The 19,025-nt window shown below is 35.9% G+C and overlaps 1 protein-coding gene across 1 annotated transcript in view; it reads left to right on the top strand.

The window, feature by feature from the left end:
- NBEA (neurobeachin) overlaps nucleotides 1-19,025 on the top strand; it is a 928,080-nt gene that overhangs the window by 835,326 nt on the left and 73,729 nt on the right. Inside the window, exon 47 of the mRNA XM_006083617.3 lies at nucleotides 13,054-13,206. Coding sequence (XP_006083679.1) covers nucleotides 13,054-13,206 — 153 coding nt within the window. The remainder of the gene's footprint in view (nucleotides 1-13,053; nucleotides 13,207-19,025) is intronic.

The raw sequence follows: 19,025 nt of genomic DNA on the forward strand, positions 1-19,025 counted from the left end.
CTTTGTAACTTTGATTGTTTCTATTAAACACAAAGCTACAGTAAACATTCTTACATATACATCTTGATGAACTTTGTGTATCCATGTAAAGTATGATTTCCAAGGTTATATATACACTAGAGGCCTGGTGCATGAATTCATGCACCAGTGGTGTCCCTCGGTGTGGCCTGTGGGATCAGGCTGAAACTGGCTCTCTGACATCCCCTGAGGGGTCCTGGATTGCAAGAGGGTGCAGGCCAGGCTGAGGGACCCCACCGGTGCATGATCAGGCTAGGGAGGAATGCGGGAGGTTGGCTAGCTGGGGAGAGACCATGGGAGGGCCCCAGGGCATATCCGGCCCATCTCACTCAGTCCCAATCGGCAGACCCCAGCAGCAAGCTAACCTACCAGTCAGAGTGTCTGCCCCCTGGTGGTCAGTGCACATCATAGCGAGCGGTTGAGCAGCCTTAGCATATCATTAGCATATTACACTTTGATTGGTTGAACAGACGACTGGACACTTAGCATATTAGGCTTTTATTATATAGGATTATTAATTTTGAAAGGTATTGCCAGACCATGATTCCCAAAGATGATAATTTACTCCATACAACAGTGTGTGGACGTCTCCTTCCCCATGCCTCCATCTATGTAAGACTATGCATATCTTAATTAATAAGCTATTATTAATAAACAGCATAACTTTAGCTAATCTGGTAAGTGAAAATGGAGTTGCCTTTGTTTTGGCTTGCATTTCATTAATTATGAGTTAAGTTGTGCATTCCTCATATATTTATTGACCTGTAAGCTTGCTCATATTTTTTGCCCATTTTCATTGATTTGAAAAAGATCCTCGAAATTGCAAAAAGTTGCATTGCAAATATGACTTCTCGGTCTTTCAGTTTTGCTATCTATAATAGTAAAAGCATAATATGCTAATTAGACCGGATGTCCTTCTGGACGAAGCCCTGGTGGCAGGGGCTGAGGCAGAGGCGGCTGCTGTGGCGGTGGGGGCCAAGCCCCTTGCTTGAATTTCGGGCCTTTATTCTATATATATAAAAGGCTAACATGCAAAGTGTCCCCTCGGGAGTTTGACTGGGAGAACAGGAGTTTGCTCATTCGCTATGATGTGCACTGACCACCAGGGGTTGGCGCAGAACATGGTGGACGACCATCGGTGGTGGCGGGGCGCTGAGGGAGTGAGGGAAGGAGGAGGCAGGTAGATGGGGGGAACCACATGGTGGTGGCTTACAGGTGGCAAGGGAAGGAGGAGGCAAGGAGGCAGGGAGGCAGGGAACTTATTAGCCCTGATCGCCAGCCAGACCTACCTGTGTACGAATTTTGTAATACTAGAGGCACCGGGCCTCTAGTATTACTATATTTCAATTATGTTTAGGTTGTTGGTGTGTGTGTGTGTGTGTGTGTGTGTGTGTGTGTGTGTTCAAATATAACAATCTTTTTCTTCTAACATAAGAACTTTGTGTTTCTCATTGAGGGAATGTTTAAAAATTTTTTGTAATTCTGGTGGTACTTTGAGATTTTCTAAATTCATATTTAAATATATTGATTAAAGTGTACAATATTTCCCCCTAAAATAATAGCATATTTAGCAGAAAAGAATGTTACCAAGAGTAATAATAGTTTTGTTAACTATTTTTTGCTAAGCTTTCTATTTTTTATCACTAAGCTGTAAAACTAAACAGCTATGTGATATAATTGTAAATAAATGATTTTCCATTTTTAAAGAAAAGTATCTTTACAATATCTACTTAGACAATCACATAGAGATAACTAGAGCAGAGTAGATAGTTTTATTCTGTCTCTAGTTATTAATGTCAGTCTTCTGGTGGTAATGAATACAAGCTGGGCAGAGAAGGACTGTTGGTGAAGTGGCTTCTCAGGAGAGAGGTTTGCAGAGTTAAAACAGACCAGTTAGTTTTTACTTTATATCTTTTATTTCTCCAGTATATTCTCGGTAACAATGACATTCAACTTAGTGAAGTTCTTATACTAATTTTCCTTAATGCATTCAATAGCTGTTATATTACTTTTGAATAGCTATGTAGATGTCAGAAAAGGTAGCTGCCACAAAATGACATTAAGGTGACATATTGTAAATTAATACAGTTAATGGAGGTGTTCACCACTGACTCATTGACCCATTATAAGCTCTCATGGAATTAACGAATGCCAGGGCATCAATCTTTTAGAAAAACGGAAGAAAAGAGATGGCAGTTTTAAAACCTTGCAGTGAATTATATTTGAAAAGTGAAAACATCTGGGTTAGTTTTTATTTCACTAGGAAGCCATAAAATGGTGTGCTCACTCAGCAAAATATATTAAACTGAAATGTCAGATTTGATGCAATAGGTATACAATTATGATAGTGTTAATAGTGGCCTTCTATCATTCGAAGACATACTATCAAGTTCAATTGTTCAGCAGCATGAACTTGTCATATGCTTGTAAATTAGAAATTATGTTTGAGGATATTTTCTTCTTACTAATGGAACGCATATAATACTATTGACTGTACCATGAGATTTTAGTATAGCCGTTAAAATAAGCTAGAAATCACATTTACAGATACAAAATGACCATTACAATATTCATCTTGCCATTTCTTTAATAATATTTGATGTCTTTGTGCACTGATTTTCATTTAGGAGATATTAAACTACTTTGACTATTTCCTTAAAGAGTAGCTGATTAACAAATTTATCAATTGGAAGAAAGTAAGCAGAAGAGCTATTATTATAAGTAGATAAGCTAGTGCATAAAGTACCTCTGTAGGAGCACACTTACAAATTATAATAGTAGTTCATTCTTTTTGAATAATTCTCATTAGTTTTCAAATATTCTTTTTTTCTGCTTATTTGATACAGTCCTTGAGACAGTCGTGTAAGATAGCTGTCATTATCTCTATTCTCTAAAGGAGGTTCACAGTTAATAAGTGACATAACAGGTAAAGAGGAAGCCACTACTAGCACTGAGGGCTATTGAGTTATTTCCAGTCTTTATCTATTGGCTGGTACACAGCTTTAATTCTTCTGCATGATTATATGGTCACATCCAGGCACTTAGACTAGTTTGGAGTAATTGGCATTTATTGCTGTGTAAGTAACCATCCCAAACTTTAATGGTTTAAAAATCATTTTTTTCTCAGTGTTCTGCAATCAGACTAGGGTTCATCAGGTACAGCTTGTCTTTCATCCATATGGGGTCAAATGGGGTGGCCCATCTAGGATTCAAGATGACTACACTCATGTGTTTTGTGCCTCACCTGAACTGGCTAGAGCAGCTAGGGATTATCTAGGTCTGTTTGTCTCTCTACATCAAGCATGTCAAACTCGCGGCCCATGGGCCGCACGCAGCCCACAATGAATATTTTTGTGGCCCAGCTAATATAACAGTATGTAAGAAATGTTTTAATAAAAATTTCATAACTTAATTTTTACAATATCCTGTTATACATAATTAATAATAACAAACTAAAACATTCACTAATGACTGTTTACTATACTAATACTCGTGTTGCATTCATTTCCCCTACGGCCTTATGCGCAGGCACACCATTTCCCTCCACTAATACTAGCAGTAAATATTTTAGCAGCCGATTGCTATGTCATTAGTCTTGTACTGACTTGTTTGGTGTGTGCAACAGGAAATATTTCACTTTCGGAGAACAAGAAAAATAGGTTTATTTGCGTTACGCTTATTAATTTGTGCAGTTATTCAGTATCTGGTAAGTTAATGTTCAAGAAAAAAATGTTAATTTTTATTAAAGTGTTCTATTACTTTATGTTAACTATTACCCATTTATTTCAGCCCTTTGTATTAAGCCCTTTGTATTTCTATCAAAATAAACCTACGTTTCTATGAAAATTGAAGCTTTTGTTTTTTGCAGCCCACATAAACTTAAAGCTTGTTTATTTGGCCCATGTTAGCCTTTGAGTTTGACATGCTTGCTCTACCTCTGTTTCTTTGTTACTAATGTTGTGGCTCCACCCCATAACAAAGAAACAGAATTTCCAGAGGATGAGGCCCAGAAATCAGGATTTTAAAAAAGATTCCCAGGTGATTCTAATGTGCAGCCAAGGTTGAGAACCACTGCTCTACATGATCTTTCTAGCAAGGTAGCTGCACCCCTTTATGTGATAATTGGCTTCTAAGGGGATGAAAACAGAAGCTGCAAGGTCCCTGCAGTTTTAGGATTATCTGGAAGCCCTGCAGTGACAGTTTGAAATAAGCCAGCCCATATTTAAAGAGAGGAGACATAGACCCCACCTCTATGGGAGCAGTGGCAAAGTGGAAATGCCAAACGGCATGTGGGGTGGAAGGTCTGGTTACAGCAATCTGTTGAAAAACTCTACAAGTCACTAATTTAAAACAATTGTAAGTTCAACTTTATTTTATATCATTCAGTTCAATCTGTGCATTTAGACAAAACCAAAATCTGAAGTACACATAACATAAAATAGGTCTGATTAGCCTAGATAAGTCTGTCTAATATATTTGATTAAAAAATACTTTGATCATTTGAAAGTCTACATAGGTATTCATTTGAACAGATATCCAAAGTAACAGAGCTTTTTACTAATCACAGATGTACTTTTGTACTAAGAAACTCAGCCATAATATTTTTATTTGCTTCTTTAAAAAATCATATATATATATATATATATATATATATATATATAGAGAGAGAGAGAGAGAGAGAGAGAGAGAGAGACAGAGAGACAGAGAGACAGAGAGACAGAGAGAAACAGAGAATAGCTTCTAAAATGTATTTTGTGTAAAGCTATGACATGCATTGTTTCATACACATTACCCCCATTTAATCCTTTTATTTACACTGCGAGTTAGATGCTATCATCATCACAATTTTGCATGAGAAACTGATTATTTTCAAGTGGTTAAGAAACTTATAATAGCCAAGATCTGTAAACAGTCCAAATTCCCATCAGTAGATGAGTAGATAAAAAAGCTGTGGTACATGTACACAATGGAATATTGTGCAGCCATGAAAAAAGAAGAAACTCTTACCTTTTGTGATAGCATGGATGAACTTGGAGATTATTATGCTAAGTGAAATAAGCCAGTCAGAGAAAGACAAATACCATATGATGTCACTTATATATGGAATCTAATGAACAAAATGAACTGACAAAAGAAAGACACTTGGGCTAGCCAGGAGTCTGTATTTGAACTCAGATCTCTTTGATTTCAGTGCATATGAAGTAGCACTTCCCTGATAAAAGAAGAGACAGTTTCACAACTGCCTACCCACCCAGACTCCCCATTAGCTACAACTGGTAGCCGTGAGGTAATTCTGCTTTAATTACCACAATTTTAAAGCCATGACATTCAATATTTTTTATCACTATTTCATGCCTGAAATTCAGGGTATGATAAATTATTGATTCATTTTTCATTCCACAGATAAGTATTGAGTACCTATTATATGTGAGGCCCCTTCTTAGCAAGTAAGTGATGAGCAAATGAGCAAAATAGACAAGATCCCTGCTGCCATGGGATTTCCATTACAGTGGGACATGGAGGCATAAATAAAACAATAAACTTGCCGAAACCGGTTTGGCTCAGTGGATAGAGCGTCAGCCTGAGGACTGAAGGGTCCCAGGTTCGATTCCGGTCAAGGGCATGTACCTGGGTTGCGGGCACATCCCCAGTAGGAGATGTGCAGGAGGCAGCTGATCGATGTTTCTCTCTCATCGATGTTTCTAACTCTCTATCTCTCTCCCTTCCTCTCTGTAAAAACTCAATAAAATATATTTAAAAATAAATAAATAAAATAAAACAATAAACGCTGTGCAGACAAGTAAAATGAAGTCATATAGAGTTACTGGGTTGCTGTTTTAAAAGGTGAAATGTAGGAAATGGGAGAGCCAGGATCCTGGATTGAAAGTGTTTGGCTTTGATTTCTGGCTTAACCATCTATTTGTAGCATAGGCATTATCACATTACTTAGCATAACTCTCTTTGCCTCAGTGTTCATGGCTATAAATAAAGTGAGAAAAATAAGAATACCTATCTATGAAGTTTTTGTGAAGATCAAGAGAAATGCAGAAAGCACTTGGAATAGTCCCAAGACATAGTAAGATACAAAAACAAAACAACACATAATACCTGCTATTTTAAGATTGAACGAGCAAAGGTCAGGTTTCAGCTGATTCCTTGTCTCAGAGCAGGTGCAGTACTGTCATCTTCTGTGACCTAACAGTTGAATGTAAGAGATGAGACTCTCTTATTCATTAGGTTTATTTTTTAAAATAAGTGATTTTTAATTAATATAAATGTGAGTGTAAGTTCACATTTACATATTAACTTTTAAATTTTAAATGCCATTTGAAACAAGATTTAAAAACATTAAGACAGAGGCATAAATTGTGCACCCACTCAGCTGCTTCAGTGACTTCTCCTATACTTTTTGCGATTTTACTTGCTTTCCCTTCCCCTTTATAAAACTCCCAAACTTCTCCGGCTTGGGACTTCAGGGTTCAGACAGTTTGGTTACTTATTTTCTGGTCTTTTCTAGGAATCTTTCAAATAAGCCACACTTCAAGAATGTGTTCATTTTGCTTTAAAAATGTGTCTGTTTTGTGATTGTTCCCACTATTAGAAATCTGAGGGTTTCTTTGTCCCTTCAGACATCAAGCCTATTTTAGTTTATACTAACATCTTAGTTAACACCCCAATTTATGACCATATTCTGAGTGGCCAAATGAGGATTAGACCCCCATGGGGGTCCTCCTGAAGGCTCTGGAAGTGCTACTTCTTCATGACTGGCCCCGATTGAAGTCCTCCCAAGTGTTCCTACTGAGTGCTCTTCCTCCCACCATTCTGAACAACCCTTTCAGCTTTGTTTTGTTCTATCTGATGGTGGCTCTCTGCCCCCTCTTTCTAGAGTGCTTGAATTAAAATGAAATAAGTCTTGCTTCTGTCAGTTCTGAACTTTGTGTACAATTTTGCTGGCAACTTTAAAAACAATCTTTTCTAAATTTAAATTTAACTTTGTATACTTTTCTAGAACTAGAATAACCAAGATAACTTTTTTAAAAACTGCAAAATTTCCCCTCAAGAGTAACACATTTTATTTCTAGGCTCCTCCTACACTTTTATTTAATAAACTGCTTCATTGGCTTTTTCCTGTCTTGAAGCATTCTCCCAACACATTCCCCAGAAGATTTCTACTGATATTAAAATAATTTATCTAATATCTTCAGTAGTTTAATATTTAATGAGCACCTGCTGTATACAAAGTATATCACCAAGAACTACGGGGGAATTCAACAATATATAAACCTCAAAATATAAGGCTTAAAATCTGTTTTAGCTCAAATTTTTGTTAAAATAAAATCTAGGCTTCTTATGCCTTTCTGAATCTAATTTAATGATATTCAGTGAAATACTATTATAATGGTAAGTAACCACATATTTTATATGACCCTATTGCAAGGAACGAATGGAAAATAATATGTGAAAAATATTAGAGCACTAAGAAAGTTAAAGCTAAATTGACTGGGCTGTTTTTAAAAATACACATGCTGCTCTATCCACATGGATATATATACCCTTCTCTGTCCTCAAGGAATCTTATATCGTCTAGCTCTAGAGATAGGACATGAATACAAACAACATGAAAGGCAGTTGGGAAATCCCTGACTTCCAAGAGCCTATTACACCCCAACCAGCAGCTACATGGGCTTATGTTCCTTTTCCTCTTTTGACCATTTGGGATGCTATTGCTATTTAGTGTTATACAAAATGGGTAATTTGCAAATAGCAATGTTCTTTATCTTCTCTACATCTTTTACCAAATAGTGAGAGCAAGATCAAAAGAAAAGTGTATGCTTTATCTTAATGGATTGAAATAACAAGTTAACAATTATTATCTTGGTTAGTTTGGGCTGCTATATATTACCATAAAGTAGGTAGCTTATAAACAACAGAGATTTATCTTTTGCAGCTCTGGAAGCTGGATCAGGGCACCCACATAGTCAGGTTATGTGTCTGGTGAGAGCCTGTTTCTTGGTTCATACAGGGCCATATTCTTGCTATGTTCTCACATGGCAAAAAGGAGCAAGCTCTCTCAGAACTCTAACAACACATGTCCTCATCCAATTAATTATTTCAACATTTGAATTTTAGGGAAATAAAAACATTCAATTTGTAACCATTATGCATTTCTGATTGAGTACAAATATGTGAGAATAGCAATGATACTTTACTTCTGCCTCCTAATTAGAGACCACACACCTTTACCACATTGTTTCTTTAGTGCAATATGATACTAGCTGTCATGCTTACCCAGCCCAGAAATTGACTCCTTATAATCCTTGCTGATCTAATATTGCTGAAGCATCCTTTTACCCCTGTCTTATCCACCAGCTAAGCTATATCATTTTTTGCAAATAAGGCTGTTTGTTTACCTATTAATTTTTCTTTCAGCCCTCCTCAATTTCCCTTTTAACATTCAAGTCACTAAAAATTTACATTAATTTATATTAATTTCACTGTCATTCTCCTTTCCCACAATTCAATTCGGTCTTGTTATATTGTACACAGTTAATTGTTAACATATATTTGCCTCTCGGTGTGAGCCATCTAATTTCTTCTTCTTCTTCTTCTTCTTCTTCTTCTTCTTCTTCTTCTTCTTCTTCTTCTTCCTTCTTCCTTCTTCCTTCTTCCTTCTTCCTTCTTCCTTCTTCCTGCTTCCTGCTTCCTGCTTCCTTCTTCCTTCTTCCTTCTTCCTTCTTCCTTCTTCCTTCTTCCTTCTTTCTTCTTTCTTCTTCTTTCTTCTTCTTCTCCTTCTTCTCACCCTCAGGGTCTTAACTTTATTTACTTATCCTCACTTATGTTGCATATTACACCTCCTTGATAAAGTTCCACAATAAAACCCCTTACTTGCCACAACTAGCAACTTCCCTTCCTTCTTCCCTCCTGTTCTCCTTGCTGCTGCTGGTTCCTCTTCTCTACCCACACACATATGTCACTCTAGTCTTTCCTCTTTCTAATCTGTCTTATGTTTTGTCATACAATGTCTTGCTTTGAAACAAAATTGATCATGTTAATAAGTCCTCTTTAAAATTGTTACCATTAAGCCCTCACAAGTTTGGCTTAGTGGATAGAGCGTCAGTCCATGGACTGAAGAGTCCCGGGTTTGATTCCAGTCAAGGGCACATGCCTGAGTTTCGGGCTTGATCCCCAGTGTGGGGCATGCAGGAGGCAGTCGATCAATGATTCTCCTTCATCATTGATGTTTCTATCTCTCTCTCCCTCTCCCTTTCTCTCTAAAATCAATAAAAATATATTAACAAAATAAAATAAAGTCACACTAAACCACAATATTTAAAAAAATGTTACCAACAAGGCAAAATCCAAACACCCTAGCTTGGCATACAACTTCCTTCACCATCTTGTTCCCATCTTGATCTATCCCCTAATATATCATACTAGAGGCCTGATGCATGAAAATTCATGTAAGAGTAGGCCTTCCTTCCTCCGGCTGCTGGCACTGGCTTCCCTCCGGCCCCGCCTTCATCAGGAAGGACATCAGGAATGATGTCCAGTCTAATTAGCATATTACCCTTTTATTATTATAGATACTCTGCTCATACTCAGTTCTTGCCACTCCTGTAGGATACTCCTTGATGATCTCCCCACCCTTTCCCCAGTCTCTAGCATAGGCATATTCAAACTCAAATGTCTCATTGTCAATGAAGTATCTCCTGATTTGCCCAGGGTTCCCTGCTTTTCTCTCTGCTCCCTTGCACTGCATTTATACTTCTCTTACAGCTGTTGTTGTTGTCTCTTACAACCATCTGTTTATATATCTGCCCCATAGAACAGACATGCATTTCTTGAAGGTAAGGACAAGTCTTGTGCACTTTTTTTGTTTGTTTGTTTTCTTAGTATCTATCACAGTGCTTGACTCAAACTTTACTATTTGTGTAAATAAATATCAGGGAATTATGTAATAGATTTTAGAAAGACTTCTACTTAAATGGTTTAAGTAGAATAAAAACTATGACTCTTAAAAATCTAAGCTCCACTTATTCAGAAAATTAATTTATATGACTGTTCATGCTTCCATAATGCTGGAGAAAATAAGTGTTGTTATATTTTTCTTATGGTTGAGATTTGTCATCATAAGAATGGATGATGATTAGGTTTTTCACAAAGCATTATTAAAAAAACACATCCACTTATGGCAAAATGTTGGTTTTGGCAGGAGAACCCACGAAAAGAAAGCGTTTCTTTCCCCTATGCACTCTCTTTTTAAAAACTATTTTTTCTTTTTCAATTACAGTTGACAAAGAGTATTATATTAGTTTCAGATATGCCATCCAGTGATTAGACATTTATATAACTTACAAAGTGATTACTCTGATAAATCTAGTACCCTTCTGACAACCTACATAGTTATTATAATATTATTGACTATATTCCCTATGCTGTACTTTACATCCCCATGACCATTCTGTAACTACAAAATTGTACTTTTTAATCCCTTCACCTTTTTTTCACTCAGTCTCCCCAACTCCCTTCCCATATGGCAACTGTCAAAATGTCCTCTCTATCTATGAGTCTGTTTCTGTTCTGTTTGTTCTTTTATTTTTATTTTATTATTATTTTTTTTAGATTGCCATGATATTTGTCTATCTCTGTCTGACTTATTTCACTCAACACAAAACACTCTAGGTCCATCCATGTTGTTACAAGATGACAATGTTTCATTCTTTTTTATGGCTGAGTCATACTCCATTGTATATATGCACTACTTCTTTATTTATTCATCTATTGATGGACACTTAGGTAGGTTGCTTCCATATCTTGGCTATTGTAAATAATGCTGCAGTGGACATGTAGATGCATATACACTGAGTGGCCAGATTATTATGACCACCTGACGTTTGCAGGCAAATTAGCTATAATTTTGCGCTGAAGTTGCTAAAGGGCCAGACCATTATAAATAGGGAAGCAGGTTGTTTACCACGACAGTAGAAGTGATTTTTTTCTGAAGATATGGGTAAACAACATGATTTAACAGCCTTTGAAGGTGGGATATATATATCTACACTAATAAAAGAGAAACATGGTAATTAGCGTACGACTGCTACCCTTCCCATTGGCTAATCAGGGAGATATGCAAATTAACTGCCAGCCAAGATGGCGGCCGGCAGCCAGGCAGCTTAAAGCGGAACATGAAGCTTGCTTGCTCCAGTGACGGAGGAAGCCAAGGTTCCCCGCCTGCTGCCGCCTGGCTCTGAGCTCCTGAAGCAACAGCTCCAAAAGATACAATGTTTCAATTATAGAAGCTAAAAGATGGCGGTTAATTTGCATATACCAGTTGCGAGGGAAGACTGAGGACAACATGGAGGCCAAGCGGTACAGAAGGGAGCTAAGTAGAAGCCTCGAGGGTGTGGACTGGCTTGTTCTACATCTCTGCCCTTCCTACCAATCTCTATGGGGCTTGTTCTTTATATCCTAGCTATAGGACTTCTGTTCAGCTAGATTTCAGGTAAATCTTAATGATGGTTGTTCTGTAGTTTAGTTGTAATTTTGATGTGGTTGTGGGAGGAGGTGAGTACTCAGTTTAGCTACTCTATCATCTTGACTGAAAGCTTTTGTGTATGATTTTTGGGGGGAGAGCGGGGGGCTTAAGAATCCAATTTATTTGAAGACCTCAGTGTCTGGTAGTCTTTAAAAATTTGATATTTATCACTAGACAAGACTAAGTAAGGTTTGATTATATCACACAAATAAATGTCCTTTATAAGATTGAAAATCTTATAAAGATAACTTATCAAGCAAATTCAAGAAAAATGTTTGTCTTCCTAGATTCTTATCTAAATAAAATTAAATTAAGAATAAAATAAAGTAATAAAATATTAGATTTAAATAAAGTATTTAATAAATGCTTTTCACAATATATTTTAAAGTTAATTTAATTCTCCTCTTGGTATTGGAAAAGATCAGTATTTTTTTCATGGTATAGATGGTATACATAACAACTTCAGTGGGTTTTTTTTGTTTTCATTTTCTCCAGTTGCTATAAAAAAAGCACAACAATAAAAACTTTTAGGGTCACAAAATCAGTTCATTTCAATATCAGATTTATTCTGAAGTGACAAAAACCACATGTTAGACTTTGTACATCAACCACATTTGCCTTGATCCCACTTGTTAATATCTTTCTTATATGCAGGTAACACAAGTTTTCTTTGCATCTAATTTATTAAGAACTTACTATTCAGGTGTCATGCATTAAACATGTAAAACTTATTATGCTGATCTCTTACTCCCCCCTCCCCCCCCCCGCCCCCACCGCCAACCCAAGGACTTGTATGCATGCATATAAGCATAACCAATGGACACAAGACACTGGGGGGTAGGGGAAGCCAGGGGAAGGTCAAGGGGGGGGGGAAGAGACATATGTAATACTCTTTGTAATACTTTAAGCAATAAAACAAAATTTTAAAAAAACTATTAAAAAAACTTAATATGCTGCATATTATCTTTATACCCACTGTGTTTATTAGTGTGTATAAAAATAACTTATTTTGCAAAATTAAAAAATAAAACTGAATCTCTTTATAGAAATTATGCATTGTAATTGCCACTATAGTCAGAAAAATAGTAGGAGACATGATTTTTAACCAATACTGGCAAAAACTTTTTTTAAATTTAAATATTTCATTAATAATATTCAGCAAAGTTTACTAAACAGCATAGACTTGTAAATATAGCCTTATATATTTCTTTACTAATGCTATTGTGAACTATTATTGATTTTATAATAATAAAATTTTAACTAATTTGTGGCAAGAAAAGATTGAAAATCTTATAAAGATAAGTTATCAAGCAAATTCAAGAAAAATGTTTGTCTTCCTAGATTCTTATCTAAATAAAATTAAATTAAGAATAAAATAAAGTAATAAAATATTAGATTTAAATAAAGTATTTAATTCCATTTAGTTAAATTATAAATTAATAGTGTTATTCAACTGATTTTTAAAGTGGTTTAATATGCTACATTTTTATTTTCGGCAGGAACTGATTCCAGAGTTCTATTACCTACCAGAGATGTTTGTCAACAGTAATGGATATAGTCTTGGAGTCAGAGAAGATGAAGTGGTGATAAATAATGTTGACCTTCCCCCTTGGGCAAAAAAACCTGAAGACTTTGTAAGGATCAATAGGATGGTAAGAGAGATTTTGTTTTTGCTTCAGCAGTCACCAAAAAATAAAAATACTCTGTAGTTTTATTTTGTTTCTAACTATTAAAAAATTGTCATTTAACATTTATACGTATAAGGTTAAAAATTTAAGAGGAAAAATAAAACATTTTATTGTTGTCTTTTGACAGCATTCTCTATTGTAGAGTGGATATTCCTTTCATGAGGACTAATAAAGGAATGGTAACTTAGTTATATTTGCTCTCTTAGGAGAAGACAATCAGATGAGCATCTGTTGACTAATATAACATATTCTAAAATGCTTAAAATAAATTCCCACTCCTTATTTTTCTCTACTGACTAAATATGCTTTCTTTTTCACTCATAAATTATTCAAAACAAAATAATTTAATTTAGAACATATTTATGTGGAGAAAATTATAAGCTGTGAAACATAGCTTACAGTGTAATATACTGACTTTAAAAGAACACCCATCTAGAAAACATTCTTTGGGAAAATGTTGTTACTCTTTAAATCTGCATGATAGATGCCAGGGTGTTCAAATAAAAAAATGTAATAATCTAAATGATTTTAACATGTTTTTAAGTCAGGTCCAAACTAGTCACTCAGGCAAGCAAAGTCGCCAAAAATTGTTGGATCACTTTTTCTGTGCTCATTCTGTTGAACTCAACTGATTGAACAAAAGTTTTCATGTGTGTGCTAATTATTAATAAGTACTAATAGGTGTGTTGAGAAGAGTATGAATTGGAGTTTAGAAATTTTCTGCTCTTGAATCTGATCTTTGCAATTTACTGGTTTCATTGTCCTGGGTAATTGAGAATATCTCTGTCCCTCACATTTCTCACCTGTAAAATGGTGATACCTTATTAAAATCCATTATTTATCATAAAATTCATTTGCTTTCAGCATGCAATTTAATGATTTTTAATAAATTTAGAGTTATGTGACCATCATTACAATCTAATTTTAGAACATTTCCATCACCTCAAAGATCCCATGCCCACCTCAAGCCCCAGGCAAGCATCAATCTACTTTCTATCTTAATAGGTTTGCCTTTTCTGGTCATTTTATGAAAATAGAACCATACAATATGTGTTCTTTTGTGTTTGATTTCTTTCACTTAGCATAGTTATACAATTCATCTGTGTCTTAATGAATATCAGTACCTTGTTTCTCTTTTTTGCATAGTGGTATTCCATTGTATGGATAAACCATATTTTGTTTATCCATTTATCAGGTGATGAACACTTGGGTTGCTTCCACTTTTGGGTTATTATGCATAATACATTCACATATGGATATCTATATGGACATATGTTTCATTGCTACCTAGGGGTGGAATTGGTGACTTATATGGTAAATTTATATTTAACCTTTTAGGAAATTGCTTAACTGCCTTGCAAAGTGACTATAGCACCTTACATTCCCACTATCAATGCATGATGATGGTTCTAGTTCCTCTATATCTTCATGACTGTTTTTTTGTTGTTGTTACTATAGCCATTCTAGTGGGTGTGAAGTAATATCTCATAGTTTTAGTTTGCATTTCATTAATGACTAATGATGTTTGAGCATCTCTTCATCTGTTTCCTGGATGTTAAAACACTTTTGGATATGTTTTAATAAAAAATTAATTCATGATTCATTATAGATACAACCTTTGTGTTCTTCATTACTGAAAGAAGTTCATATGCCCTTTATTAATGATATACCTAATTGAAAGAGAAAAGGCAGTTGTGCTTCTAAAAAAACATCCCCAGAGTAGCATCGGACAAAGAATTTTGTGGATGGTAGGGGAAAATACTAATTATTATGGATGAGAAATCATCAAATTATTATTATTAATATAAACTAGATAAGCAAGACCATACACTCTTGACAAAACCTGCAGAAAATGCTTCATTCATCTAGTACAGTGGTTCTCAACCTGTGGGTCACGACCCCTTTGGCAGTCGAACGACCCTTTCACAGGGGTCGCCTTAAGACCATCCTGCATATCAGATATTTACATTACGATTCATAACAGTAGCAACATTACAGTTATGAAGTAGCAACAAAAATAATTTTATGGTTGGGTCACAACATGAGGAACTGTAATTAAAGGGCCAGAAGGTTGAGAACCACTGATCTAGTATGTTAGAAGATACTGCAATCCAACTAAATAAACTTTTCAAATAAAAGAAGTTTCTATATTTTTATAACTACATGATAACTTTTAGAAATATTGTTATAGTCATTTTTCTAAAATTTATTACTATTTGTTCTCTAACCTCTAATGCAAAGGATTAAACTTCTCTTTCTTGTCATGAGTACCCATTATTATTTCATGAAGTGATATCATCCTATACCTATTGTTTTTCTATTATTCTTCTTTAGATTGTCAGATATCACCACACTTTCCTTTAATAACCAGACTATTAGAATTTGTTGCTCATAATCTCCTCTAGTCTACAAAATCAGATAATCAATTTCAATTAATTTTCTTATGATAAATAAGAGTCAGTCAAGTGCTAATGGAGGCCCTAGAAGAAACATAAACTCTGTAGCTTTGGTAGAGAGTGACAATCTTCTACCTCAGGTTTCATTAATCAATTCCAGGTTTGGGAGTTATGTACTGAAACATAAAATAAAGTCCTACCATTAGTAAGTGGAATGTTTCTATAAACAGTGTCAAATTTAGACATTTTCTTACATATAAATAGGTAGCTATGTGCCTGGCCTAGAATACTCTCCTTGGTGCCCTTGCCTACAATTTTTTTCTCTATCTTCCTCATTCTAAGACTTACTGCTGGCAACTGCTGCAAATCAGGATGGAAACACTAATCTTAGTCACCATTCCCTATGATCCAGGGATGGTCTTGAGCCAACTCAATATTAATGTTAACCAAGATAAGATAATGGCGCTGATAGTGCTTGTGGCCTATGCCATTTTTTGAGTGTTTATTCTTAGTCATATACTGTACTAGAGTTTCAGGTACATCCTCAAAAAATCTTTTGAAATAATTATCATCCTGAAACCTAGTGAGGTAAATTACCTTGCCAAATATCACCTACTTTTCAAAATAATAGTGTTCTTATCCATAATCTCCGGGATAGAGGAAATGGTGGCATGAGGAGCTGTATAAAGGGAGAAGGTAAGGAAACATGTCTTGTAATCAGAATCCAGGACCTTGAGCCTTGAGGTCAGAAAAAGAAAAGTAAAAGATGAGTGGAAATTCATATCATTGTATGGTGTAAGAAGGTGGTCTAATTTCATTTTTTTTTTTTTGCGCATTATCTTTCCAGTTTTCCCAACACCATCTATTGAAGAGACTATCTTACCCCATTGTATGTTTGTGCTTCCTTTGTCAAATATTAATTGACAATAGAGGTGTGGTTTTATTTCTGGGTTTTCTATTCTGTTCCAGTGATTTTTGTCTGTTTTTATGCCAGTACCATGTTGTTTTGATTACGATGGCCTTGTAGTATAGTTTGATATCAGGTTACATGATTCCTCCAACTTTGTTCTTTTTTCTCAAGATTGCTGTGACAATTTGGCGTCTTTTGTGGTTCCATATACATTTTTGGAATATTTATTATAGTTCTGTGAAGTATGCCATTGGTATCTTGATAGTTTACAGATTGCTTTGGGTACTATGGACATTTTAATGATGTTCACTTTTCCTATTTATGAACATGGTATATCTCCCACTTATTTGTGTCTTCTTCAATTTCTTTCCTCAGTGTCTTATAATTTTCCAAGTATAGATCTTTTGTGTATGTGGTTAAATTTATTCCTAGGTAAATTTTTATGCAATTGTAAATGGGATTGTTTTCTTTCTGATAGTTCATTATTGATGTATAAAAATGCACCTGATTTTTGTTCATTATTGGTATATAAAAATGCAACTGATTTCTAGATATTTATTTTGTATCCTGCTACTTTACTGAATTCATTTATCAGTTCAATAGTTTTTGGTGGGATATTTAGGATTCTCTATATACAGTATATCATCTGTACATTTCAGTTTTAATCTGTGTGACTCTGGCCTATCTCATTATTCATATGATCACCACATAAAACTTTTTAATAAAAATCTCTTTTCTTAGAAATACCTGATTCTCACCAAATTGTTTCATATTATTTGGGTTTTAAGAGAATCCTAGATTACTTATTGAAAGATGAAAGATACATCCTGAGAAATAATAGCATGGTAAAAACAATTTAAACTTTATATTATTTCTTTACAACCCAGTGACCAGATATTACATCTCTCTCTCTCTCTCTCTCGCTCTCTCTCTACATATATATATATATATATATATATATATATATATATATGCTTTTATATATATATATATATATATATATATATATATATATATATATATATAAAAGCCTAAGCAACCGGTTTACCAAACAACTGGTTGACCAGTTGCTATGATGCGCACTGACCACCAGGGGACAGATGCTCAATGCAGGAGCTCCCACAATGGGAGCACCACTCAGCCAGAAGCTGGGCTCATAGTTGGCGCTGGCAGGTGAAGCTATGGCAACGCAAGCCTCTCCTGCCTCCACGGCAGTGGCAGCAGCAGCAAGCACAGCAGGGCTGGGATGAGTGGGAGCGGCGCCTAGCCCAGCTTGGGCTCCTTCCCAGCTGCCTGCAGTTTCGCTCACTGCTATATTCCTCGGGTGATGTTGGACTGCCGGTTTCAGCCCGATCCCTGCAGGGCCGAAACTGGTAGTCTGACATCCCCCGAGGGGTCTCAAATTGTGAGACAGTGCAGGCCAGGCTGAGGGACCCCACTGGTGCATGAATCCATGCACTGGGCCTCTAGTAATTTAATATGTGATCACCCCAATAAATTCTGCACCCATCCAGCACCATATTTAGTTATTAGAATATTATTGACTATATTCCCTATGCTCTACTTTACATCCCCGTGACTATTCTGTAACAACCAATTTGTACTTCTTTATTCTTTCACATTTTTCACTCAGCCCCCAATCCCTCTCCCATCTAGCAACCAACAAAAAGTGGCATGTATGTGTCTGTTTCTGTACTGCTTTTTCATTTTGTTTGTACTAGTAGATTCAACTGTTAATAGATATGTATTCATTGCCATTTTATTATTCATATTTTTGGTCTTCTTTTCTTCTTTTTAAATAAGACCCTTTAACATTTCATATAATACTAGTTTGGTGATGATGAACTCCTTTAGCTTTTTCTTGTCTGTGAAGCTCTTTATCTGACCTTCCATTCTAAATGATAGCTTTGCTGGGTAGAGTAATCTTGGTTGTAGGCCCTTGCTTTTCATCACTTTGAATATTTCTTGCCACTCCCTTCTGGCCTGCAAAGTTTCTGTTGAGAAATAAGCTGACAGTATTATGGGAGTGTGTTGCTTATGGAGGTGATTGGGTGGTGGTGCTCAATGTGGTCTGAAGCTGTCCACTGGGTGGCCTTGGGGCCTCCCAGGACGTACAGACTAAGGTCAGCCACCAACTGTGTGCTGCCTGAGGCTACCAGGCATAAACTACAAAATGATCTGCAGATGGCTATTTCTTGTGCTGGTCTTGGAAGTGACCAGGCAAGGCCAAGCTGTAAACCAAGGCTGACTGCTGCTTGTGCTGGGCCTGGCCCACTTAGCTAGAGATACAGGGTTTGCTGAGGAATGGTGGCTTCATCAAAGGAATAGTGGCTTCTGCCAGCACTTCTGTCTGGGAGAAACCTACCACACTACCTCTCATCCTGATTCCAAACAATTCAGTTCTTCCTCATATGTCTCTGGTGCCCTTCAAGCTGCTGTCCCTGTGCTGGAGCTCAGAGGGTGTTAGTCTGAGTAAG

Source organism: Myotis lucifugus, unplaced genomic scaffold, assembly GCF_000147115.1.
Source record: "Myotis lucifugus unplaced genomic scaffold, Myoluc2.0 scaffold_7, whole genome shotgun sequence".
Lineage (NCBI taxonomy): Eukaryota > Metazoa > Chordata > Mammalia > Chiroptera > Vespertilionidae > Myotis > Myotis lucifugus.